This window comes from Girardinichthys multiradiatus, chromosome Y (genome assembly GCF_021462225.1).
Source record: "Girardinichthys multiradiatus isolate DD_20200921_A chromosome Y, DD_fGirMul_XY1, whole genome shotgun sequence".
Classification (NCBI taxonomy): domain Eukaryota; kingdom Metazoa; phylum Chordata; class Actinopteri; order Cyprinodontiformes; family Goodeidae; genus Girardinichthys; species Girardinichthys multiradiatus.
The window spans coordinates 25,950,660-25,978,417 of record NC_061818.1 but is presented as its reverse complement, the minus strand read 5'-3'; the positions used below and the strand labels follow the sequence as shown (position 1 = coordinate 25,978,417).

At 40.5% G+C, this 27,758-nt stretch overlaps 1 protein-coding gene across 1 annotated transcript; it reads left to right on the top strand.

Moving 5' to 3' along the window:
- Positions 1-1,199: 1,199 nt before the first annotated feature.
- On the top strand, positions 1,200-26,112 carry LOC124864027 (coiled-coil domain-containing protein 137-like). The gene is given in 7 exon segments (XM_047358632.1): positions 1,200-1,367; positions 1,572-1,717; positions 1,800-1,895; positions 1,898-2,024; positions 3,673-3,755; positions 25,367-25,446; positions 25,542-26,112. Coding segments are annotated over 7 exon segments (804 nt in total). The 5' UTR covers positions 1,200-1,296; the 3' UTR covers positions 25,743-26,112.
- Positions 26,113-27,758: the final 1,646 nt, after the last annotated feature.

Here is a 27,758-nt window from a genome sequence, read left to right as displayed (position 1 = left end):
AGCAATAATCCGGATCATCCCACACGTGATATTTTAAAACCATGCTGGGAAAAAAAAAAAAAACAAGTTAAGAATTTTGGTTGGATTATCAGTAACAAAGCAGAAGAATTTCAAATATAGGAAAAAGAATTAAGTTCAATGTTGCTTTTGCCAGTGGTACCACCATGGTTATTACCAGAAGCAGTGGTGGATATGGCATTGATGGAAAAGAAAAAAGATACGAAATGTAGTTTAGATTCAAGTATAATACAGGAATATATAAACAATTACTATCATTATGTCCAGATTTACACAGACGCATCAAAAACAGATGAAAAAATAGGAGTAGCATTTATAATACCAGAATTTAAAATAAAAGTAGGAAAAAGAATTACAGATGGATTATCGATATATTCAGGAGAATTATTAGCCATATTGTTAGCAGTGCAGTGGGTGGAGGATATAAAACCATTAAAAACAATAATTTGTTCAGACTCAAGATCAGCATTATTAAGTTTAAAACATAATCATTCAGAGGGTAGACCAGATATTTTGTAGGAAATAAAACATACTTTATTCAGAATACAAAGAATGGGATTAATATTAGTGTTTTTATGGGTACCAGCACATGTAGGAGTTGGAGGGAATGAGATGGAAGACATGATGGCAAAGAAGGCAACACAAAACAACATTAGCTTTATAATAAATATTAGTAGGTCAGAGGCGAGAAATATAATTAAACAGAGAATCAGGAAAGAGTGGCAAAAAAGGTGGGATGGAGAAAAGAAAGGAAGATGGTTTTACAGAATCAACAAGATAGTAGGAGAAGTAAGAACTGGAAGAAGGAGCAGAAAAGAGGAAATATTAATTACAAGATTAAGATTGGGACATACAGGACTTAATTCTACATTGTTCAAGATAAAGAAACATAATACCGGAAAATGTGATCATTGTGGAGAGGAGGAAACAATAGAACATGTAATATTGAAGTGTCCGAAATATGAATAAGAAAGAACAATTTTAAGGAGAGAATTTGTAGGTATTAAAGAAAATTTTATTTTGAGAGATACTTTGCAAAGAAGTTTAGGTAGCAAACATATTCAAATTATAATTAGATTTTTCAAAAGCACTAAATTAATAAATAGAATTTGATTGTTGTAATAGTAAATAAGATTTAAAACCATGAAGAACCACACTCCATACCAGTCGGTGGCGGTAATGCACAACATGACGTTATTTGCCAACTGCCAAAAAATAACACCGAAGAAGAAGAAGACCCACGTGTGATAATGTTACGAAGTGATTTATAATAGTAAAATGGGGAAGAATAAAACAAGCAAAACCAAGGAGGCAGAAAAACAAGCGGACAAGACCGGTCACAATCTGAGGTAACTCCAGAAAGCTACGATTTAACAGAACTACGATGAGCAAGCTAGCAAGCAAACTAAGCTAATTGTTTTTAGCTATCTCAGTCTACTTTGGAGTAAATGAGACACTAGTTTTTAAATCGATTGTACACAAGCGAGAACAAAATTGCAGTGCACTACCTTCCTTTAATGACTAAAATCATAAAATGTACCTCAATATTTCAGCAAGAAGAAATTTAAAGGAGATGGAAAACCTAAGAAAGCCAAACAGGAGGACCACCTTAAACACATCCCTTTCAGGCTCCGAGAGGTAATGAAGAGCAAGGATAAAATGAAAACCGAATCTTTGGGGAGCAAAAAGCTAAAAAAGGGTGAGCAGTTAAAGTTTTCATACTTATTCTAATGCAGCTAACTTTTTATATATATAATTCATATGCATCTGTGTCTCTGTAGCCATCTCGCTGCAGTCTAAACCAGAAGATGCCCTGGATGGAGACATAGCTGTTCCTCGTTTCAGGAGGGGGAAGAAAGAAAGTGTTGGTGCCTATATTAGCGCATGGAGAATGAGACAAAACATGTGCTCTTCCTCACAAAAAACCAAGTTGAGAGAAAGCCTGAGCTTGATCTGGATAAACAGGATATGCCTGCAGGCAAAGGGAAGTCAGAAAAGAAGAAAGAGTAAGTAAAATGCTGCCATTTCCTGGAAAATAAGCAAAACACCTTTTAAAGGGGGCATATCATGCTTTTTAATTCCTCCTTTTTACACTTAAATCATTTAGTTGTGATCTATATAAAGTGGAACTGTAATGCTTTGGTCTGAATTCCTTATTGTAGCTTGACAGGCTCCTCTTTTAGCCCTGTACTATGGTGCGCCTGAGAGCAACTCTTCTTCTTCTTCTTTTAGAGTTTATCTGACAGTTGGGCAAACCAACTTAGGATGCATTTACCTCCATCTATAAAATTGGAGTGTGGACACCAGAGATAGTCAGAGGGGACCTGTCTATTTATAATAATAAATTAAACGGTTAAATAACCCAGTATTTTTAAGAAATCCCATCACTTTTTAACATTTCTAGATGTATCCCCTAATACATTACCTGAAGTAAGTGCGTTTTCTTCTCTACTTTGTAGTGTTGCCAGATATTTCTGTTCTTTTGTGAACTTGTTACAGTCTAATAAAACATGTTCAACTGTTTCTGATTGACTTAACGCAACTCGTTTTGGTGTGGTCTCTTTAAATGCTACTGAGGCACATAACACCCTGCCCCCCTCAAGGTCAAAGAGTGCTGAACTTTAACACGTTCGGCCGTTTTTGTAGTTTGATAACAATTATCTAGCCCTGTTTATGTAATAACACTATTCAAAACATGCAGTTCTGTCCTCAAGGAGCTAAAAGCAGCACACAGCACTAACATAAGCACAAAGCACAATGCTACTGCTCAAAACAATGGCCAGGACATCATATCAACACACAATTAATTCAGTCAGTCAGTCATTTTCTACTGCTTATTCCATAGTGGGTCGCGGGGGAGCTGGTGCCTATCTCCAGCAGTCTATGGGCGAGAGGCGGGGTATACCCTGGACAGGTCGCCAGTCCATCACAGGGCAACACACATACAACCATACACACACTCATTCATACACCTAAGGGCAATTTAGAGAGACCAGTTAACCTAACAGACATGTCTTTGGACTGTGGGAGGAAGCCGGAGTACCTGGTGAGAACCCACTCATGCACGGGGAGAACATGCAAACTCCATGCAGAAAGACACCCGGCCAGGAATCGAACCCAGGACCTTCTTGCTGCAAGGCAACAGTGCTACCAACTGTGCCACCGTGCAGCCCACACAATAAATTAATTTCTAAAATAAAATTTGCTGTCATTTTAGTGTTATTATCGCTATGCTGTGCCCATTGTTCCCATAGATAGAAGGAACTGACCCCTTAATCAGATATAGTTTTTCAGCAAGCCCTTGATACTGGCGGAGGTTGCTGAAGGCACTCATCCTTGAAGTGGGTAAATAGGAACATTTCCATGAAAAATAAAATTTAACTAGGCACTTCGAAGAGGTTCTGATGCTGGGGGATGATTTAATGAATTGCGTTAATACACCCAACAACCGAACCGAATTTATCTTCTTTCAGCTTCGGCATACTTGAGCTTGGGCTACATTATCGCAGCGAGAAATAAATATGGCGGATACGTAAAACTGATCAGCCAGAAGTCCATGACCTTATTTAGCTGCTCCGCAGCAAATACTGTGACGTAACAGTTGGTATTAATATGTCTTAACTGTGTACATTGTTATTCTTTATCTTGCTGCAGGTATGCTAAAATGAGACTTAACAAGTTACAGCAGAAGAAGTTGGACAGACAAGAGGACAAAATAGAGAAAGAGTTGTTTATAGGTAAGAAATGCATGTGTTCTGTCATAGGGTACTTGTTAGTTCTGATTCAGTTCTGATCATGCAAGCATTATGGTGCCTCTAATTTATCTGCCATATCAGCTTATGTTTGGTGTTTTCTTTTCTTTCTTTTTTTTAACCGTGTCCTGTCCGGCAGAGTAGCGCTCAGAATTGTTGTCTGAGTGCCAAGAAAAGCCCAAATAATTTACTTTCATTACAGCTAACGTTTTAAAGTTCTGTTTGATATTTATTAAAGAAACGTTATTAGAAACTGCTTTGGGGTTATTAGCAGGAAGCCTGCAAGGGCCTATTGTAATCGTAAGGTTTCTTATTATTGTTCTTTGTTTATTATTCCGTTGCGTCTTAGCGGGGTAATTTGGAGACTTTCCCAAGCCCCAAAATGCACACACTTTTACCCAAAATTGTCCCCCTGCCTGAAATGTTTGTTCTTTAATGTCGTCATCAGTGGACGTGGCCAAATCTCTTAGACACGCCCCCAAACGTGAGATAGGCCGAACTGTAAGTCGTAGAGATCTGCAATTTGGCACACTGGTTGTGCTCCTCAAACCAAGAAAAAATGGCCATACGTTTGGCTCTAATTTCCACATAGATCATCTGATCTGCACCAAATTCTCTGTCCCCAACAGAGATCTGATGAGATATTTGGTGGGCGTGGCCTAATTCTTCCAGAGCGCCCCCTACAAAACTTTAAAAAAATTCAGCCCCAAGCCATGCTTTGACCAGGCATTCCGAAATTCGGTACACATATGTAACTTCTCAGGACCTACAAAAAAGTATCTTGGAGCGTTGGTCCAAACCCAACAGGAAGTCGGTCATTTTGGATTGAAGTTGCCATTTTTAATCCCAGCTTTGCCCTTTCTAGCCCACATATTGGAGCGAACTCCTCCTACAGCTTTTGACTTAGAGACTTAAAAATCACTCAGTAGTTCGCTTCGTTCATCCTGGTCGGTGTTTACATCCCGCCGCAAGCTAACGTGCAGGTCGCACAGCGCATGCTCGCCGACCAGATACTGAGTGTGGAGCGGACCAACCCGGACTCCTTAGTAATCGTCGTTGGTGACTTTAACAAAGGTAATCTCACCCACGAACTCCCCTAATATAGACAGTTTATAAAATGTCCGACCAGAGAGGACAACATTCTGGATCACTGTTACACCACCATCAGAGACGCTTATCACGCCGTCCCACGTGCTGCACTGGGCCAATCCTACCACATCATGGTCCACCTGATTCCTGCATACAGGCAGAAACTAAAGCTCTGCAAACCTGTTGTGAGGACGACAAGGAAGTGGAGCAGTGAGGCTGTGGAGAATCTCCAGGCGTGTTTAGGCTGTACAGACTGGGATGTGTTCAGGACTACTACCAACAGTCTGGACGAGTACACAGAGGCCGTGACTTCCTACATCAGCTTCTGTGAGGACAGCTGTGTACCATCATGCACCAGGGTGAGTTACAACAACGACAAACCCTGGTTCACAGCTAAACTCAGAAGGTTAAGACTGGATAAGGAAGAGGCCTTCAGGAGTGGGGACAAAGACATATACAGAGAGGCAAAGTACAAGTTTGGCAAGGCAGTGAAAGAGGCCAAACCACTGTACTCTGAGAAGCTCCAAAACCAGTTCTCAGCCAACGACTCTGCGTCTGTCTGGAAAGGGCTCAAGCAAATCACCAACTACAAGCCGAAAGCCCCCCACTCCATCAACGACCGATGCCTCGCCAACGACCTGAACGAGTTCTACTGCCGCTTTGATAGACAAAGGGACAGTCCTGCAACCATCTCCCACGACGCCCCCCAACAGCTGCAGCCACAATCCACCACCCCCACCTCCCCAACCTCAAGAGGGGCCTTGGCACCTCCAACCCCCACCCTGAAGTTCCCCCCCACCAGCCCCCTACCCACGCTGAGGACGGCTCTTTCCATCCAGGAGAGGGACGTCAACAAACTCATCAGGAGACAGAACCCCCGGAAAGCTGCTGGACCGGATTCTGTCTCACCAGCCAGCCTGAAGCACTGCGCTGATCAGCTGTCTCCAGTCTTCACAGACATTTTTAACACCTCACTGGAGACATGTCATGTGCCAGCCTGCTTCAAGTCCTCCACCATCGTCCCTGTTCCCAAGAAGCCAAGGACCACAGGGCTTAATGACTTCAGACCCGTCGCCCTGACCTCTGTGGTGATGAAGTCCTTTGAGCGCCTTGTGCTCTCACACCTAAAAGACATCACCGACCCCCTCCTGGACCCCCTGCAGTTTGCCTACAGAGCCAACAGGTCTGTAGATGATGCAGTCAACCTAGCCCTTCACTTCATCCTCCGGCACCTGGACTCCACAGGAACCTACGCCAGGATCCTGTTTGTGGATTTCAGCTCTGCCTTCAACACCATCGTCCCAGCTCTGCTACAGGAGAAGCTCTCCCAACTGAGTGACAGGAAGCAGCGCGTGAGGCTGGGGAAGCACGTCTCTGACTCCCTGACCATCAGCACCGGTTCCCCCCAAGGCTGTGTTCTCTCTCCTCTGCTCTTCTCCCTGTACACCAACAGCTGCACCTCCAGTCACCAGTCTGTCAAGATTCGGGGTTCTTTTTAATGACTTTGCTGCACGTAAAAACACAGGGCTTACAGACTCATACACCGCTGCTCCGGTCGCCGTCTCTACCCACCCCACACACACAATAATACCGACGTCACTCCTTCACTCTTGATTCTCAGCTACGGCAGCACACAGCGCCACCTCTGTCCGGAGGAGTAATGTCAACATCTTCCATACACACACACGAAACATACACCCCACACACTGAGCTTCTAATCACATATAGTTCAGGCAATTCCTGCAACAGTACATTCAAACGTTATACACACACAAGTGGTGTTGGACTAGGAGTAAGCACAGTACAGGTGTTTACCGCTATTACTTCGGCGACACCCCTGACTACGGTAGCCGTAATGCTGCAAGCGGTGCGGCTTTGTAGTTTACCAGTCGTACTGAAACATTTTGACAGAGCGCCGTGTACAACCAGTATGGATCAACCAATTAACCAATTGATCCATATATAAGGCGCTCCGGATTACAAGGCGCACTGTCATTTTTTGAAAAAATTAAAGGTTTTTAAGTGCGCCTTATAGTGCAGAAAATACGGTATGTTAAATTCAATTAGAAAATACCTTAGTAATCCCTAAGGGAAATTAAATGTTGTAACTCATACAGGTTTCCCAAAGCAGATCCAACCTTCTCTATCAGCTTGTCGAGCTTATTTTAAGTCGCCAGCTTTAATTTTGCTCCAGATGATAGCAGAACAGATTTAACTCTCCACAACAGACTTTTCTTGACCATCTCAGTTTTACTCAACGACTTTTGGATTAATAGTTTTTTTTTTTTTATTGAAAGTCATCTGCAGATGACTATGCAATGCGTTAAATATACAAATAGAATTTGTCAATAATAATATCGTCTAAAACCTAATCTGCAAGAGCTTGTAACGGGTTCCTTGCACAATATGAATAAAGAGATTTTTATAGAGACATGACTCATGTGACTTAGTGAGGTTGTAGACTAGAACTACTGAAATGTAAACGGATCATTTCATTCTTTACATCTTTCCATACATATTTAAAAACAGAGTCACACTGATAAGCCAGCTTCTGCCTTTTTTACTCTGCTGATAAAAAATAAAAATAAGATGAGCACTAATTATTATTTACTGTCATCCTCATCAAATATAAGTGAACTACTTGATAAAATATGTTAAACAGGTTTACCTGGTGGTTCAAAAATTCATACAGTTCAGGAAATAAATTAGTAGAATTTGATATTCGTCCTTGATTTAGAACAACTTTATATGTTCAATAGATAAAAATTGTGAGATACCGCTATGGAGGCCCTAAATAAAAAATAAAAAAAACATTTCACACTGACAAAAGTTCATTATTTAAAGGCTGTTTTAGAGTCATCTCCTAAGGACTGTTGGCATAGTTCTTCATCGGTGCTGCCAATGCAGAGACTCTGGTTCCATGTCTGTGCAGACATGCAATAAACAAGATGCAACAGTTGAGTATATTAGTGGTGCCTGTGGCTAGTTGCTGATGCAACACACTGCCATGAGTGCAAGGTGTTTCTCTTTTTGTTTGTGCATCAGAACCAAGGTATGGTACTGTCTTTGATAGAAAGTTTAGAAAGTTTTCGTTATGCTTGTTAGAATTTCTTTCTCTTCTTGATGGAGCTGCACCATGCAATGAAATGCCACCCTCATTGTAATATGTGTGCAATATCTCAGAGGCAAAGGGCTGCTCATATGCCCTCATTAATAACTGTGATTTACAACGGGCATACACCCAATTCAAAAAAAGCCTCTAGTTCTGGATTTTAAACTGGACCCCAGGTCAAGAATTCAAACTATTTGCTTTGATTTTCTTGAATATTCTAGTCCACATTATTCAAGGAATAAAAATTTATATTTTAACTGATCAGAATTTTTACAAATGTAAAAAAAATAATGCTTCAACTTCTATTTATAAGATACTTAGAGTGAATATTGCCAGTTAAAAAATAGTTTTCCCTTTTTAATGCTGGCACCAAAATTCTGCTTTGGAAGCTGTCATTCGCCTTTATTTGGTATAAGTGTAGTATTTCTTTACAGCTCACAGTCAAAATAACATTTTTGCAAACACTGGACCAACATAATAATAATAATATAGTCTTAATTAAAACACGAATAAACGTTTGCTATTTACAATAACTCAACAATACTGAGATCTTTGCAGCCAAATTTCTAAACTCAAACCAATTTACTTAACCTATTGCTAGCATTACAAAGATTACATTTAGTTTCGTAATCTGTAAAAAGATTTAGATTCTTTTGTAATGCTAAAATGCTTGTATTCAATGCAACTTCGAACCTCACGTATATACATAAAAAAATCAAGTAATTGAAGCTAAAAATGCATTAATCATTTATTTACTTGTACTGCAGTAGGGTCATCAGTAGGGGTAATTAAATAAATGTACAAACTTTTCATACTTCAAACTTGAGACTTAAACTCTAGTGTAATATTTGTAAAAGGCATATATATATAAGGCATATACACTCCTCAATAAAATAAAAGGAACACTCAAATAACACATCCTAGATCTGAATGAATGAAATATTCTCATTGAACACTTTGTTCTGTACAAAGTTGAATGTGCTGACAACAAAATCATACAAAAATTATCAATGGAAATCAAATTTATTAACCAATGGAGGCCAGGATTTGGAGTCACACACAAAATTAAAGTGGAAAAACACACTACAGGCTGATCCAACTTTGATGTAATGTCCTTAAAACAAGTCAAAATGAGGCTCAGTATTGTGTATGACCTCCCTACAACGCCTGGGCATGCTCCTGATGAGACGGCGGATGGTCTCCTGAGGGATCTCCTCCCAGACCTGGACTAAAGTATCCGCCAACTCCTGGACAGTCTGTGGTGCAACCTGACGTTGGTGGATGGAGCGAGACATGATGTCCCAGATGTGCTCAATCAGATTCAGGTCTGGGGAACGGACGGGCCGGTCCATAGCTTCAACGTCTTCATCTTGCAGGAACTGCTGACACACTCCAGCCACATGAGGTCTAGCATTGTCCTGCATTAGGAGGAACCCAGGGCCAACCGCACCAGCATATGGTCTCACAAGGGGTCTGAGGATTTCATCTTGGTACCTAATAGCAGTCAGGCTACCTCTGGCGAGCACATGGAGGACCTTGCGGCCCTCCAAAGAAATGTCACCCCACACTATTGCTGACCCACTGCCAAACCGGTCATGCTGAAGGATGTTGCAGGCAGCAGATGGCTCTCCACGGTGTCTCCAGACTCTGTCACATGTGCTTAATGTGAACCTGCTTTCATCTGTGAAGAGCACGGGGCACCAGTGGTGAATTTGCCAATCCTGGTGTTCTCTGGCAAATGCCAAGCGTCCTGCACGGTGTTGGGCTGTGAGCACAACCCCCATTTGTGGATGTCAGGCCCTCATACTATCTTCATGGAGTCGGTTTCTAATCATTTATGCTGGAGGTCATTTTGCAGGGCTCTGGTAGTGCTCCTCCTGTTCCTCCTTGCACAAAGGCGGAGGTAGCGGTCTTGCTGCTGGGTTGTTGCCCTCCTACGGCCTCCTCCACGTCTCCTGGTGTACTGGCCTGTCTCCTGGTAGCGCCTCCAGGCTCTGGACGCTACGCTGACAGACACAGCAAACCTTCTTGCCACAGCTCGCATTGATGTGCCATCCTGGATGAGCTGCACTACCTGAGCCACTTGTGTGAGTTGTAGAGTCCGTCTCATGCTACCACGAGTGTGAAAGCACCACCAACATTCAAAAGTGACCAAAACATCAGCCAGAAAGCATCGGTACTGAGAAGTGGTCTGTGGTCCCCACCTGCAGAACCACTCCTTTATTGAGTGTGTCTTGCTAATCGCCAAAGATTTCCCCCTGTTGTCTATTCCATTTGTACAACAGGATGTGAAACTGATTGTCAATCAGTGTTGCTTCCTAAGTGGACAGTTTGATTTCAAAGAAGTTTGATTTACTTGGAGTTATATTGTGTTGTTTAAGTGTTCCCTTTATTTTTTTGAGCAGTGGAGAGAGATAGATGGATAGATCTGGATGGATAGATCTAGATGGATAGATCTGGATGGATAGATCTAGATGGATAGATCTGGATGCATAGATCTGGATGGATAGATCTAGATGGATAGATCTGGGTGGATAGATCTGGATGGATAGATCTAGATGGGTAGATCTAGATGGATAGATCTAGATGGATAGATCTGGATGGATAGATCTAGATGGATAGATCTGGATGGATAGATCTAGATGGATAGATCTAGATGGATAGATCTAGATGGATAGATCTGGATGGATAGATCTAGATGGATAGATCTGGATGGATAGATCTAAATGGATAGATCTGGATGCATAGATCTAGATGGATAGATCTAGATGGATAGATCTGGATGCATAGATCTGGATGGATAGATCTAGATGGATAGATCTGGATGCATAGATCTGGATGCATAGATCTGGAGATCTGGATGGATAGATCTAGATGGATAGATCTGGATGGATAGATCTAGATGGATAGATCTAGTTGGATAGATCTGGATGGATAGATCTAGATGGAAAGATCTATATTAATCTATCAATATGCAGTATTCTTACAGTAGACTGGCCAACAGAATTGAGGATTACGACTATAATAATCTATCAAGACAAACAGTTTTATGAATTTATCTTGTTTTATTTTTCTAAACTTTAAAACAAAGCACCTATTTTCTCTTTAGTTTCTCTCAAAGCAGGTCTGAAGCCCATGTTTAAATATTTCCAGTTCAGTTATGTCATAGTTAAACCTCCTGAATGCTCAGATATAAGTGATTTTCTCCGGCATGATTCACCATAACGACTGCAGTGAAACTGACCCTTGGGTCATTTTCTTTGCCTCCTTAACAATCGCAACTCATATATTGCAACTCAGAAGTTAATTCAAATTAAAAGTTGTAGATGTGGTATCTGTTGTTTAAAACACAGAGCCGCTATCTTTTTCTTATTCATCTCCAGACTGACAAGAAGTCCCACTGAGTCCAATTAAAATGCAATATCGCAGTGGAGATCTGCAGTTGCATGTGCTGCTTCGACACACGGGCAGCAGTCACACTGCTGGGTTTTAATGTAGATAATGATGCTTTAGAACTGTGTGGTTGGTGCCCATTTAGGGATTCCCCGTATAATTCATCACGTTAAGGCAGCTTGGGGGGGGGTGCGTCCCAAGGGATTTTAGTTTGTAAATTATTAAACATGTAATATATACTATAAAAACTAATATACTCCCTATATGTTTTTGGGGGTCAAGCACGGGGAGAACATACAAACTCCACACAGAAAGAGGCGCCTAGTTAAGGTCTGTGACGTTCTCTCTGTGCAGATACAGTGTTAAACGCTGTATCACCGTGCCGCCCTTTTTTTTTCTGAAATGTCGGATATATTTTGAGGTTTGAAGGTGGTATTTTTGAACTTGGTTAAGATGGGAACTTCTTGTTTTTGTACCATTTTTCTGGTTTTCTTAAACCCACAGCGTGCCGACCCTTTTTTTTCCCAAACCGAAGGCATTCATTCTGCCTCTTTGCCTGTTTTCTCCATGGGTTTAGTATTTGGGTTGTCCAACTTCTCTGGGATAGTTTCTGTCTTTTTAATTAATTCAGAATCAAGATATGTTGAGAATGGTGGTGACCATATCCTGATTTTTCAGGTCAGTTTGCAAATGTTCCAGGTGTGAGGTGAAGCTTAAATTCCTTCTTTACATTTCCTATGGAGGAGCAATGACAGACTGAACAATTTTGCTGTTTCCTGGAATCAGTACGCAATTGGGGACAATTTACATTAGCCAATTAACCTAACCTATATGTTTTTGGGGAGTGTGGGGGGGAACCAGAGCACCTGGAGAAAACCCACTCAAGCACGGGGAGAACATACAAACTCCACACAGAAAGAGGCGCCCAGTTAAGGTCTGTGATGTTCTCTCTGTGCAGATACAGTGTTAAACGCTGCATCACCGTGCCGCCCTTTTTTTTCTGAAATGTTGGATATATTTTGAGGTTTGAAGGTGACCTTTTACATTTTTTAAATTTAGTTAAGAAGAGAACTTTTTTTAGTTTGTTACTTCATATGTGTTATTGTTTTTCTTCAATTTTTCAGGTTTCCTCAAACCCAGAGCATGCCGAATTCTTTTCCAAACCGAAGGCGTTAATTCTGTCTCTTTGCCTGCTTCCTCCATGGGTTTAGGTTCTGGGTTGTCCAACTTCTCTGGGACAGTTTCTGTCTTTTTCATTAATTGAGAATCAAGATTTGTTGAGAAGTTGCTAAATTCCCCCATAATGTCAATGTCTGTTACATTTGTAAATTCACTGAAATCTGATAGGGTTTCCACTGAGAGATTAAGATTCATCCTGCCAAGGTCAAAAATGTCTTCTCTAGGGATGGATTCTTTTTGCTGTCTTGGTTCTGTCCACCTGTCACTTTTTCTTTTCTGTTTATTAAGTTCATCTCTGTCTTCAAGCGCAGCAGAGAGCTTCGTGTTAATTCTGATTTGGTTTTCGAGCTCTGTTTTCACATGTTCCAGTTCTGGTTTTAAACCAATTTCCCTGTCAGATGATGTTTGTTGTAGGACATTGACTTTCTGTTGAAGATCATCCTTCTCTACCTGAAGGTTGTTGATAAGCTCCAGGTTCTTAATTGCTGTCTTCAAGTTTTTATTTATGTCCTTTTTAAAGGTGTCTGCTTGCTGTTTTAGTGCAGAAACATCTGTTTTATACCTAGATTGTAATTCCTGGTATAAAATCTCTATCTTGTCCATCTCGCCCTTCAAACGTTTCTCCTTCTGTTGCCAGAATGCAATCTCTTTCGACATAGTTTCTCTGAGATTGTCCTGCTCAGTTCTCATGGTGTTGATAAGTGTCAGGTCCTTCTTTGCTGTCTCCAAATGACCTTTTTTCTCCTGAATTATCTGCAGCTGAAGATTTTCTACCTGTTTTCTCAGCTCAGAATTATCATTCTCGGGCTCTTCGGATTTCTGTTGCAGAATCTCGATATGTTCTAACATTGTTTTCTGAAGATGCACCTTCTCATCTCTCAGTTTGTTGATAAGCTGGCGGTCCTTATTTGCTTTCTGTGAATTAGCTTTTTTCTCACGATCTAAATGTTTCTGATATGTGTCTACTTGCTGTTTCAGTGCAGAAACCTCTTTTTCATACTTACAGTTGAGTTCCTGGTATGAAACTTTGATCTGGTCCAGTTCTCTCTGGAAACCATTTTCCCTCTCTTGCAGGAAGGCGATCACTTTTGACATGTTTTCTTTGAGATCGTCCTGCTCAGTTCTCATGCTGTTCAGAAGTGTCAGGTCCGTCTTTGCTGTCTTCAAATGAGCTTTTTTCTCCTGAATTATCTGCTGCTGAAAGTTTTTGACCTGTTGTCTCAGTGCAGAATTATCTTTTTCATTTTGGTCCAAATGGTTCTCAGTCTCTTCGAGTTGCCGTTGCAGAATCTCGATCTTTTCTGACATTGTGCTGTAGAGATATGTGTTGTCATGTCTCAATTTCTTAATAAGGTGGACGTCTTTCATTGCTCTATGTGAATGAGCTGTTTTCTCGTGATTTAACTCTTTCTGATATGTTTCAACTTCCTCTTTTAGTTTGGCAACATCTCTTTCATATACGCCAAGCAATTCTTGGTGAAAATCTTTGACCTGCTCTAGTTCACTTTCCAAATATTCCTCCTTCTCTTTCAGAAATACGATCTCTTGTGACATTTTTTGATGGAGATCGTCCTTCGCAGCTCTCAGCTTCTCAAGGAGCTGTGGATCCTCACCGATCTTCTCTTCACAAAACGTCTGCACCTGGGCATGCTGCCTCCCTGCAGCATCGACTTCACATTTTGAGCAAAGCTCCTTGTAGGAAGTCTTGAGTTTGTCCAGTTCTTCTTGAAGGACATTATTTTTCTCTTTTTCTGCCTGGATTTGTGAAGTAAAAGCTTCCTGGTTGAGGATGAGGGCCACCTTTATTTCTTCAAAGTCTTTTTGCAACAACTTTTTCTTCTTGTATTTCATGTCATTGTGCACCTTGGAAGCAATGACCGCAGGGTCAAGGGTTGCTGGATCACTAAATCTATCTATTCTCTCAAGTTTGCTCTTTGTCTCTTTTTCCTTGTTGATATACATTTCTTTGAGACTTTTCTGCCTTCTCCACTGGAATTGTGTCTCTGCCAGCTCTGTTTGCAGGTAGGCTACCTTTTGGTTCTCTTTAAACCATTTTTCTCTCTCCATTTCCAAAAGAGCGTTCAGTCTCTGGATTTCCCCTTGGAAGAAATTCACAGGTGGAGGATGACACTGGGCGTGCGGATTGTGTTGATTTCCCCATTCCTCCTGGGGTCCTATATTTTCATTGCGGTATCTCTGCATTTGATGAGACATTTTTCCACAAATGCGGTTGTGAACAACACATAAGTATGTTACATAAACTGAGCCGATGACGTCACAAAGACACCCTCATGAGTGACATCATATAATTTTTCCTTTGGTCTCATTAAACCGGTTCTAGGATTCCACCAGCTATTATTTTTAATTTTGTTTATATTCAAATTAATCTCTCATTCACTTGGGCTGTATTATTTAATCAGAATCCTGTATAACGTATTTTTGAATTAAATTGAATTTATTTTGTTGTTTTTGTGTCTATAATCAGAGTGTATAATGGGAAAACAGAGTTGGAAAGTGTCAGGTTTAAACAACCTACAATACTTAAAAAGAAGAGAGAGAGACAAAGTATTAGTTATTTTACTCGCACGAGGAGAACGGTCAGAGATGTGTTCAGTTACAAGTCTCCCAACTGCTCTGAAACCCATCCAACCGCTTCCTCTTTTTATTGTCTTTTGGGGGTCCCTAGTTTACAAAAACATTAATCTCTAAAGGATGGGAAAACAACAGCTGCATCGTAAACAGGTCATAAACATCTTTATCCATTAAAAACACATTCCCACAGTCCTCTTTCAGCTTCCAGGGTCAGTTGCCCTTTTGTTCAGTGCACTCAGCCTCTCTTTATGACCTCCTCAACTGGACTGCTTCCTTTCCCGCAAGCTCAGCTCCATTTATGATCTTTGCCTGCAGACAACTCATCAGATCATTTACTCACATACATCTTGAATGATTATAAGATCAAATAGTTATGTTAAAAATAGGAGAAACTATAAGACAAATCTTTATTCAATTATTCCAACATTTCTTCCCTGTTTGTCTTATATTTGCTCATATTCTCATATCACTTAAACAGCCACTTCTCTCAGATTTTTAACTGTAAGTTTATCTTCATGAGTACAAAGACAAGTGGTACTTACTGACATTTAAATCACAGAATCATATAAAAATGGATCTGGATACAGGCCAGAAAAGTGGTCAGTCCCATCCTCGTCATCTTCGTCATCCTGATGTTTAAATAACGGATAGAGTTGTGTAACTCTGTTTTCCATAGGAGAAATAGCTGTGGTGATGAAACGGTTAAGCAGAGAACGAAGGCAGGGAATACAACAACATCCACACAATGTCAAAATTGCAGCAAACACTGCAAAGGAAATTATTACTGATGATACTAAAATTTTATACTTCCCAAACATATCCAGCCAGGAGTCCCACATCGAGGTGTCTACTCCATAATGCTCTTTCATTTTGCCATTTAGAGATCTCAAACCTTCTATGGCTTTCATTTGGCTGCCATCAGCCAGCAGCAGTGTTGTTAGGTGTGAATGTGCAACATTTTTCTCCGAAAATGGCACAAACTTCTCCTTTTTCAGCTAGCAACATGTCCAAAGCAATTCTATTCTGGAATGCCATCAGGGAAGTTGAAGCCAATTAGTCATGGACAGTTTCAAACCTGCTTTGTGTCCAATTTCCTAGTTTTTGTACATTGCAATGGATATAATTGATCCTGTCTACGTTTTTGTTCATCGTACACCACCAACAGATACTTGATTCAAATCTTGCAGCTACTTGATCAGTTAATTTATATTCATCTGTAGCATCTATGTATGTAGAGTCTCCCTCAGTCTGCCAAGCTACTTCTCTGTACTTCCAATCACACCAATCATGTGGATTTAACACTAGATAGTCCATCTGTTACATCATCTACTGACATAGACTATAACCATAAAGTAATTAGAGCACAGAGTCCTGTTACTTTTGAAGGTAATCAATCAAACAACCTGTCGTCATCACACCACCACCAAATGTCTCCTCTAGACACTGGTTTAAAACACTTATTTACTTTTACAATTGTAATACACCATACTGCAATGAGATTTCCCAATTTATTACCTCTCTCTGTCATATTTATACATGTATAGTTTCCAGTGGTGACTCGCTTATGGAAAACTGATTTATCCTTATCTCCTCTAATTACAGGAAAAACAGAATCCTTGTGCTGACACATTTCATTAGGATTAGTTTGATTCATTACTTCCATCACACAGAGTTGTGGTATCACAGCTGGAATTATTTGTAACAAAAACCTAGGACCCATATATACAACACAATCTCTTTTAGTCCTGTTAGCCGCTTGCTCTACCATCAATAATCAGTTATTATTTGTTCCTGATATTCCAGTAATAGCCTGGAACTTAGTCATCTGTGGTTAACTTTCCTAACATAATTTTTACTCTCTTCGCTTTGTTACCTGGATTGCATTATCAGCTTTATGGAACTTAAACAACTTCTTTTGATAACTAGCATAAGCAGTGGTGCCCCACTCTGGTGTCCAATTGTTTCCTTCATCAGCTACCATCATGGACCATGAGGTGTCTCTTCTATCATTAGTTAAGTACCATTTATAACTTCTATAATCCTGTCCTTTCCTTCCTCATTTAGTCAAGCTAATGAGTGGGATCAGCACCACAGCTATGGTTTTAGATTTCACGCACACTTGAATACCATAAGTATAAGAAGTTTGTTTATTGCACATAGTTAGGTTATCTTGCCTACCTTGATTTAGCGCTACTTGTTTCATATAACTCATAGCAGATGTTGTTACATTCTAATTCATCTTGACTGGTTTCCAGAAATACCACAAAAATAAAAATCAATATAAGAAAAAAAAATAAACACACAGCTTCAGAAAGCATTGTTCATCCATCTAGAAATCATTTTGGCTGAAATTTTGACTCCTCTAAGTGGTTCCAGTGTCTTAATTGTCTTCACTGACTTTCGGATCTCTCCAGACTCTAAATGTCTGGGTCCACCCTATTATCAGTCTATAAATCACTTCCCCTAACGGAGCTTTCAACCGAAATGATCTTTTTACAATGTGTAAGGTGAATCTAGGTTGATCTCTCAGTTATTTTTACTGCCCTTGCAGTGGTTAATAATACCTAATATGGATCCTCCCACTTAGGTGAACTACCAATACTTTTATACTCCTTATTAACACCCAGTCTCCTGGTTTCACTAGTTAGTTTTCCTGCTGGGAAATAGAACATTCCTCATAGCTTAAATTTATTTCTGTTGCTTTTCTAACATACTCCTCATATAATCAACTAGGTTAGCTTCATCATCTAACTCCCACTGATTTTTTAACTGTGGTAATCTGTATGGTCTTCCAAATAACATTTCATAGGGTGTTAGCCCTGAGGTGCTTGTACTGTTTAGTTGGAAATAGTTCTATCCATTTAAAAATGCATCTATAATGACTAAACATAACTTTTTCCCTTCACTGTGGTTTAACTCAATAAAATCCATATTAATTGTTTGAAAAGGGTATCTTAGTTTTGAAAATTGTCCCCTTTGTGGTCTTAAATTCCCTTGTGGATAATGTTTTACACATGCTAAACATGTTTTACAAACATTTTTTTTAATAAGAATTTAGAATTTAATCAATATGTTATATAATATTAATATATCTGTCCTACTATCCCCCCCTGTTGAGACATTATGTAACACGATGGCTCAAATATTGCTGCCCATTTATAGGTTCTTTGGTAGGACAGGTGTATTATCTGGTCAAATATAGTTTTCATCTTTTAATGCAGCTCCATGTTTTTTCCACATTTCTATCTCCTGTAGTGAGCTTTGTTGTTGCATCTTTTCTAACACTATATTCATTGTCACCAATACATATCCTGTTTGTGTCTTCTCCCTCTCTCATCTTTTTAGAGAAATCTTTCACATAAACTATTTCGTGATCCTGCTAATCACTTCTGTGTATTTACATCACTCTCACATAATATGGTTGCACACACGCAACACTATCTAGTTTTGAAAAGAAATAGGCTATTATTTTCATTTTATCTCCATGTTGTTGAACCAAAACTGAAGCCATAAAATGTCCCTTGCAATCTACCATCTGAACAAACGGTTTACTATAATCTGGTAATGCTAAAGCAGTACTGGAAACTAGAACTTGTTTTATGTTGGTAAATGCTTCTTCAGCTTCTACACTCCATCTTAGTTCAGACGTCATTTTCAGCTCTTCCTCATACATTAATTTGTTTAATGGAGCTACTATTTCTGCATAATTTGGCACCCAGTTTCTACAATAATTAGTTAGTCCAAGGAAGGACATCATTTGCTTTTTTGTTACTGGTTTTAGAACTTGTAATATTGCAGTCTTTCTTTCTTCTACAATTGTGCGTCCCCAAGCGCTAAGATTGTAGCCTAGGTATTTAACCTCATTTTTACACAACTGAAGTTTCTTTTTCTGACTTCGTGTCCCTCTTCTGCTAAATGTTTTAACAATGCTATGGTGTCATTTCTACAGGTCTCCTCATCAGGAGAGGCTAGTAGCACATCATCAACATATAATCAACCCTGACTACCTCCTGGAGGGTCAAACTTGGCCATACTTGCACTCATTACCTGAAAGTATATTGTTGGAATTTCACAGTAGCCTTGAAATAGTCTGGTATAAGTACCATATTTTCCGCACTATAAGGCGCACTTAAAAACCTTTAATTGTTTCAAAAAATGACAGTGCGCCTTGTAATCTGGAGCGCCTTATATATGGATCAATTGGTTAATTGGTTGATCCATACTGGTTGTACACGGCGCTCTGTCAAAATGTTTCAGTACGACTGGTAAACTACAAAGCCGCACCGCTTGCAGCATTACGGCTACCGTAGTCAGGGGCGTCGCCGAAGTAATAGCGGTAAACACCTGTACTGTGCTTACTCCTAGTCCAACACCACTTGTGTGTGTATAACGTTTGAATGTACTGTTGCAGGAATTGCCTGAACTATATGTGATTAGAAGCTCAGTGTGTGGGGTGTATGTTTCGTGTGTGTGTATGGAAGATGTTGACATTACTCCTCCGGACAGAGGTGGCGCTGTGTGCTACCGTAGCTGAGAATCAAGAGTGAAGGAGTGACGTCGGTATTATTGTGTGTGTGGGGTGGGTAGAGACGGCGACCGGAGCAGCGGTGTATGAGTCTGTAAGCCCTGTGTTTTTACGTGCTGCAAAGTCATTAAAAAGAACCCCGAATCTCGTCAACAACTCAGTGTTTTGATGCTGTTTCTTCATGCTCAACTCAGCAACGTATGAGTGAGGGAGTTAACCCCGAGGAAACTAGTAACTTCGGCCCTGGAGAAAGCGTCTCCCCTGTGTCATCAGACTACGGTCAGGGGACAGAAACAGGAAAGGTTAACAGTACTAACGTTTGATTTAGTGCATCAAACTGTTTCTTTTACGTGTTTACTGAATCAGGGAAAAGTTCCCTTTCACGTTTTAACTAACGTTTGATTTCAACTTCAACTTCATAGACTCCAATGCATTCCTAACGTGCGGTTGGCTCTATTCAATAGAATTCTATGTAGAGGAGACCTTGCCATGAGAGTGAATGGAGTTATCAGAACGCTGGTTTGTAGTGTATTAATAAAGTTTGACTGACTGACGTATCTGACTGTTTTGTTGACATTCTCTTTAGCACAGCTCCATCTAGTGGATGCATAACGCAACCCCAGTCAAACTTTTGACTGCAGTAACTTCTATTCTATGCGCCTTATAGTCCGGTGCGCCCTATATATGAAAAAAGTTCTAAAATAGGCCATTCATTGAAGGTGCGCCTTATAATCCGGTGCGCCTTATAGTGCGGAAAATACGGTATATCTTTGTCCCTCAAAGGTAAATGCAAACCAGAACTTCCTATCTTTCCTGTTGATGGAGCTTGTTTTTTAACCGGAAAAATGGGGGTGTTACATGGTGAATCCTCGCATTTTATTATCACCCCTGCAGTTATTAAATCCTTTATTACTGGTTTTATTCCTTCACGAGCATCATATTTCAAAGGGTATTGTTTTACTCTGGGCCTGTATTCTGTTTTTGCTCTAATCTGAACAGGTAATGCTCCTTTACTAAACCCACATCAGTAGGGTCTTTTGACCATAACTTATCAGGGACTTAATTCAAAAACTGTTCCTCCTGTTCGGTAAGGAATATTTAGGCCCGAGCAGCAAAGCAGCTGCGAAGGCCTATTGTAATCGCTCTGTTTATTATTATTCTGGCGACAAATGAATCGCCTATTTGGCGGCTTTAACATATCCAAAAACTCACCAAACTTTACCCAAAACTGTCCCCCTAGTTAAATTTTAAGTCTTTAATGTCGCCATAAGTGGGCGTGGCCAAACCACTTAGCCACGCCCCCAAACGTGAGATAGCCCGAACCGTAAGTCGTACAGATCTGAAAGTTGGCACACTGCTAGAGCTCCTCAAACCAAGATAAAAAGTCTCTTGGGGGTATGCCCTAAAACACAAAGGAAGTCCGCCATTTTGGGTCAAAGGCCAATTTTTGCCCATTTTTCACTTTTACTCACCTCAAACTTTAACGAACTCCTCCTAGGGATTTTGAGCTATCAGCTTCATATTTGGTCAATGTGGAGTTGAGGCACGGGGGATTAAAATTGTGACTTTTCATGTATGTTGAAGGGGCGTGGCCAGGGTATGAACCTGGCGTTCGCGCCAAAAGTGAAAAATTGCAATAACTTTACCAAAAAAATTACAAATCACACCAAAGTTGGTATGAAGGACGACCTTCGGGTTCCCGACGATCCTATGGGGTCATATGCTGACATCATCAAAGCCACGCCCCCTCAGAACCGGAAGTCACTTTTTTCAATTGGAAAGGTGCCTCTATGACCCTCTTGACCCGATCCACTTGAAAGTGTGTCAGAAGACAGATAACTAGTGGGTCTAACTTCGTTTGAAGCACAGTGACTTTTCATAAAAGGGCGTGGCCGTGGTGGCGCGGCGAAGTTGGATGTCACGCCATGGCCATACGTTTGGCTTTAATCTCCACATACATCATCTGATCTGCACCAAATTCCATGTGATTGAACCTACTCCAGTCCCCAACAGAGATCTGATGACATATTTGGTGGGCGTGGCCTAATTCATACACAGCGCCCCCTAGAAAATTTTAAAAAATCAGCCCCAAGCCATGCTTTGACCGAGGATTCTGAAATTTCGTACACATATGTAACTTCTCAGGACCTACAAAAACGTCTATTGGAGCATTGGTCCAACCCCCACAGGAAGTCGGCCATTTTGGATTGAAGTTGCCATTTTTACCCTGTTTTGGGCGTTTCTAGCCCGCATATTTGAGCGAACTCATCGTACAGCTTTTGACTTACAGACTTCAAAATCACTCAGTATACTCTTAAGGGATTGGGGATCAAAAGTTATCAAAAGCTTTTTGATACATGATAGCGTGTGGGCGTGGCCATGACTCAAAATATGACTTCTCACCATAAAAGACAAAATTGATATAGCTCCTACAAGGAAAGTCACAGACACATGCAACTTTTTGGGATTGATCTGCCTCTGTGCTTGAACAATATTCACTGGTCAGATGCTGACATCATCGAAGACCCGCCCCCTGATAACAGGAAGTGTCACGTTTTCCTTTACAGAGTCAATGTTTGATGTTCTTTACCTAATCAACGTGAAAATGTCCCAAGTAACAGATAACATGATGGTCATAGACAGTCGCCAGTACTGACTGCTTTAGTTGGAGGGTGTATGATGGCGTGGCGAATTCTGATGTCACGCCACAGCCATACGTTTGGCTCTAAATTTCACATGGATTATCTGATTCACTCCAAAATAAATATGGCTGATATTTCTCAGTCCCCAAACACCTCTATTGGATTACATTTAAATCTGGATCAACAGCACCCCCTAGGACACTTCAAGGGCTATATCTCCCTCATACATCATCAGATCCACTTGAAATGTAGTATACATGATCATGACTTAATGATGGACATGTTGACACAGTCAATTGATGATGTTGTTTTAGCCCCACCCACAAACAAACAAGTGAGTTCAGCTTCCATCTGGAAGGTCCGATTTACTCCAAATTTTGAATGCTTTTTGCCAGACTCAAACTCTGCATGACCGAAGATCATTTGACATTTTGCCCACGGTGCCACCTACTGGAGTGAAGCGGTGTCATTGTGTGTGGCGTGTAGGAGGCGATGCCAGGGTCCCGCGGTGGCTGCACTGGCCAAGCAGCGCTTGGCTGCGAGGGCCGCACAATGCTGCTTGCAGCTTTAATTTGTATTGTATTGCACCGACTACGCCAAAACAAATTCCTTGTATGTCCTAAAACGTACTTGGCAATAAAGCTTTTCTTATTCTGATACTCTTAAGGCAATGGGGATCAAAGGTTATCAAACGTTTTTGATACATGAAAGCGTGTGGGCGTGGCCAAGCCTCATAATATGACTTCTCGCCATGAAAAACAAAATTCATATAGCTCCTACAAGGAAAGTCACAGAGACCTGAAACCTTCTATCTGTCTCTGAACCTGAACAATATTCACTGATCAGATGCTGACATCATCAAAGCCCCACCCCCTGAGATCAGGAAGTACCATGTTTTCCTTTAGATAGTCCATTTTTGATGTCCTTCACCTAATCAATCAGAAACTGTCCCAAGTGACAGATAACATGATGGTCCAATACAGTCTTCAGTACTGACTGGTTTGGCTGGAGGGTGTGGCTGTGGCGGCGTGGCAAATTCTGATGTCACGCCACAGCCATGCATTTGGCTGTAAATTATACATGCATGGTCCGATTCACTCCAAAATAAATATGGTTGATCTTTCTCAGCCCCCAAACAGCTTTATTGGATTACATTGGAATTTGGATCAACAGCGCCCCCTACGACATTTCAAGTGCTCTATCTCTGTCATACATCATCGAATCAACTTCAAATGTAGTATACATCATCAGGGATCAATGCTGAACATGTTGACACAGTCAATTGATGACATAATTTTAGCCCCGCCCACTAATAAACAAGTGAGTGCAGCTTCCATCTGGAAGGTCTGATTTTCCCCAAATTTTAAATGCTTCTCACCAGACCAGAATTCTGCATTCCGAAGATCATATGAAATGTCGCCCACAGTGCCACCTAGTGGCGGCGTGTAGAATCGAACGGCGGTCTCGTTGGTGGTGTGTAGGTGGCAGTGCCAAGCTCCTGCGATCGCTGCACAGGCCAAGTTGCGCTGAGCGTCGAGGGCCTTCAATGCTGCTTGCAGCTTTAATTTCAATTGTTACTGACAATGAGACAGAAATGAAAAGTACAAAAAGAGAAGCACGAAAGAGAGAGTGGTGGGGCAAAAAAGGAAAAGGGGAGAGAAGGAGAAAAGAATGGAGGAAAGAAAGAAGGATGAAGAGAATACAAGATAACGCCCTGCTTGCTTATACACCTGCAGAAACATACATATTAACAGCTTTTTTACCAAATAGTGCTCGGTACTTATCAATGCAAGATGTAATTAGTGGTAAATGTGGCTCAGTATAGAACATTTGTGTGTCTATTAACACCTGAATCTAAACACCTGTGGGTCTGAGTGTACGCTTGTGTGTACAATGTTTGTCCATAAAAATATGCAATAGAGTGTGAGGAGCCCCAGACCTGCGCCGTTGGACCTGGCACAGATTTGCAGGAGATCTGACCCACAGACATCCAAAGGCCCCCTAGAGCACAGGAACCCCGGGAGAACCACCGCAGGGACTAACGTAACCCCCCAGAGAAGAGCAAGGGGGAGTCCCAGGGGAACCACCTTTTGTACCTACTTTTATAGGTACCGACCGAAGTCTGTTGGTACTACTGAGTACCAATTCAAGTAAAATCAAATACCATGTTCGTATACCTAAACGCATCATCGTGACACTGAGGGAGTGGTACAGTGGGCTGTTTTCCATGCCGGACATGAACACAGCATTACACGCACAAGAGGGTAATGATGTCAGTAGCCGCTGGTACCGTCAAAAAAGCATGTCTGACAGAAAGCGCTTGAAAGTATCGCTCGCTGTAATATTTGTGACAAGAAGTGCAAGACCAGCGACGGGAATACTTCTAATCTGAGGAAGCCCCTGATTAAGCAAATTTTTTCAAGAGTTGAAGAAGGCGCAATTTTCGATGGCCTCAGATCCACGGTTACAACTCCTGCATTTGGCAGCGTTTGCACACCTGCATCCACTAGCGTCTCGTCGTCTGCAGCCAGCAACATGGAAGAAGAAATGTTTGAAACAACTGCGATGTTACAATACAAACAGCTGGAGGTTGTTCTGATAGATTCGTTAAAGTTTATATGTTGAGAAATAAATGGGTTAAACTGAAAGATTTTGAGATTTTATTATTAAACAAAGTACCAAAAACTGGTACTGTTGAATACCGGTATCGATTCCCAGGTATCGGATATCAAAACTGTATCAGCTCAAATGTGAAAGGTACCCATCTTTAGTATAAATATAAAAATTCATTGTAAGAAAAAAGTAAAAAAGAAAATTGCTGTTTTTTGTTGAAAAGTATTATTTTTTGATTAATCAGTGAAAATGAAAAAATGTCGATAGATTAATCAAGTTTAAAAAAGTCCTTAGTGGCAGTCCTAGTACAGATGATAAAGCCCAAACATTTGAAAAAATTCAAAGTAACCATTTAGATTTTAGCATCAGAATTAAATCTAAAAACAATTTTTTTTTTATATCTGCAACCTGTGAAACTTTATATGCATAAATAATTTGCTTCTTTTTGTAGATAATGTTCCATTTGGAGAAGTTTCTATGGCCCCACCATCACTATGCACCAAACCAAAGAAAGCTCCATTTAAAACTGAGGTATTCGTCCTTTGCATTGAGCACCTGCTGTTTTTGCTTTCACTGCTTGTGTAAGTCGTTAATTCAGGTTTTCCTCTTCTACCTTAATCATAAAGAAGGCATCAAGGGAACTACTTCTCAACTCTCTGCTGGGCCACACCGTAGCCTCCAGAGCCAAGCCCTCCATGGCCAGACAGAGACTGATGGAGGAGGAGAGGCAGCGAGCGGTGGAGGCCTATCGCCTGCTGAAGAAACAGAAACAGCAGGAGCAACAGACCAGATCTGCCAACCTTGGAAAACTCTTGAATCTTCAGTGATGTCTCATGCCACTCAAATCAGTATAATTACCCATCTCCAGTTGGTCTGATGGACTATAATATGCCTTAATATGCAGACTGATAGAATGATCTTCAGCAGACCGTTTATGTAATTTTAGAGCTAACATGTCAGGTCTTTTCACCTTTCAAGGGAATGAGGCTTGATTTCCTTCAATTGTACACCACATGTTTAAATAACATTGACCTGCTATTTTCTTAATCATATGTTTAGTTTATGGAAGGACACTCATAAAGGAGAGACAGATCATGTAGAATGGCTGTAAAACATCTAAGCAAGTAATCTTGTTGGATTTCTCAATGGGTTAGCTGTGTTGGATGTTTACTAATAAATGCTTATTTGCATGCTCAATGTCTGTCAGTGTCTGTGCGAATTTACCATGCAAATCCTCCATTTTCAGGTAAACCCAGCGGCGTAATGTGTGATGTAATGGATTCATAAATCAAATTTTTTATTTTGGTTTTATTATCCGGAAAATAATTATCTTTTGGTTTTAGTAGACTGTTCTGGTAGTCACTAACCTTGACTCACTGTTGATTTAGTAGATAGGAATAAATTTGGATGTAAAATATCCTTTACCCATTCTTTTAGTTTCGTCAGATAATCTACACCAGAAAATGCTTATGCTGCGTTTCAGAAATGTTCTTACCCTTTGAATGGTTTACATTTGGTTTTATTGCAAACACACATGTCATATTGGGGTTTTATGTGAAAGACCAAAGCAAAGTAGTGCTTCATTTTAGAATCTGATGTTCACAGCCTCCAAGGCTCGAGTTATTTGTGAAGAAAAAAGGGAACAAATTTGGCAACTAGATAAGCAAAGCTGATAGAGACATACCCTATAGGGTGTGCAGTTGTAATAGCAGTGAAATTAACCCATTGCGTAAATGGAAATGCACTCCAATTTGATTTATTTCTATTTTTTTATTTTTAAATTCTCCTTTTTCTTTATATTAGTCGTACTTTAACGAGCTCATCTCCTTTCCAGGCTGATTGCTAGGGGGTTGCTGTTTTGTTAGTTTATTAGCAATCTGTCGACCTTCTGAAAATCACGTTTTTTTTCTCAATAATCAAAAAAAGGCTTTCTGATTTAGTCAAAAACAATAAAATCACATTAGCCTTTGAAAATATGGAGCACCTGCCAGGCTGGTGCAGCTAACAAATTTTGTAATCCTTTAAAGACTTACTGACATCAACAAGACCTTTGTTTAAATATTGGCCTCTGCACAAATAGCATTTTTTTAAAGCTTACCATTTAAAGCATCCTGGATTTAAAAAGCAAACCATGGGTTGATGCTATTTACACAACAGCAACAGTGTTGCCAGGTTATGCAGCAGATCTTGCTTTTCTCTAGGTCGAGACTTGTTTTTTAATATTGTTCCTCTGTTGTCACAGTGATTAGGATATGCACGGCAGGTGCATGTAATAAGAGTGCTGACTCCCTCAAGCTGAGCACATCCACCTCTGCTCCTGTGTGTTAGATAGCTGCTTGTGCTTTCAGGGAGTTTACAGTTGCTGCTTGTACAGTTTTGGACTCCCAACTTGCGTCACTGGCCAGGTACAAAACACACCTACCACACCCAGAAACACCCTTCTACTGTTTCATGCCTAAAGCATTTTGAGACACACTGCCGTGTTTTTCACTAATCAAAATTGAAGAGACACAGAAACTGTATAATGTGAAATGGTTTTTAGAAACCTGAAAGAAACTGTTTTGTGTTTATTATCAGGTTGTTTTGTAAAACGGATGGTGCCTCTTTGCATGTTTATAGACCCTTTGCACAACTGACATTTGGTTACGTTATGGGAAAGGTGTAGTGACTGTTTTCCAAATGAGGAAAAAGCTGAACAGTCGTGTGTATTGGCTGTCTGTCACTATTCACTAACTGACAAAGAGGATCAAACCAATGCTTAAAGGGATAGGTTGGAGTTTTGTGACAACTAAGGAATCTAAGCATGGGCTGATAGATAACTTCAATTAAAAATACAACTTTCC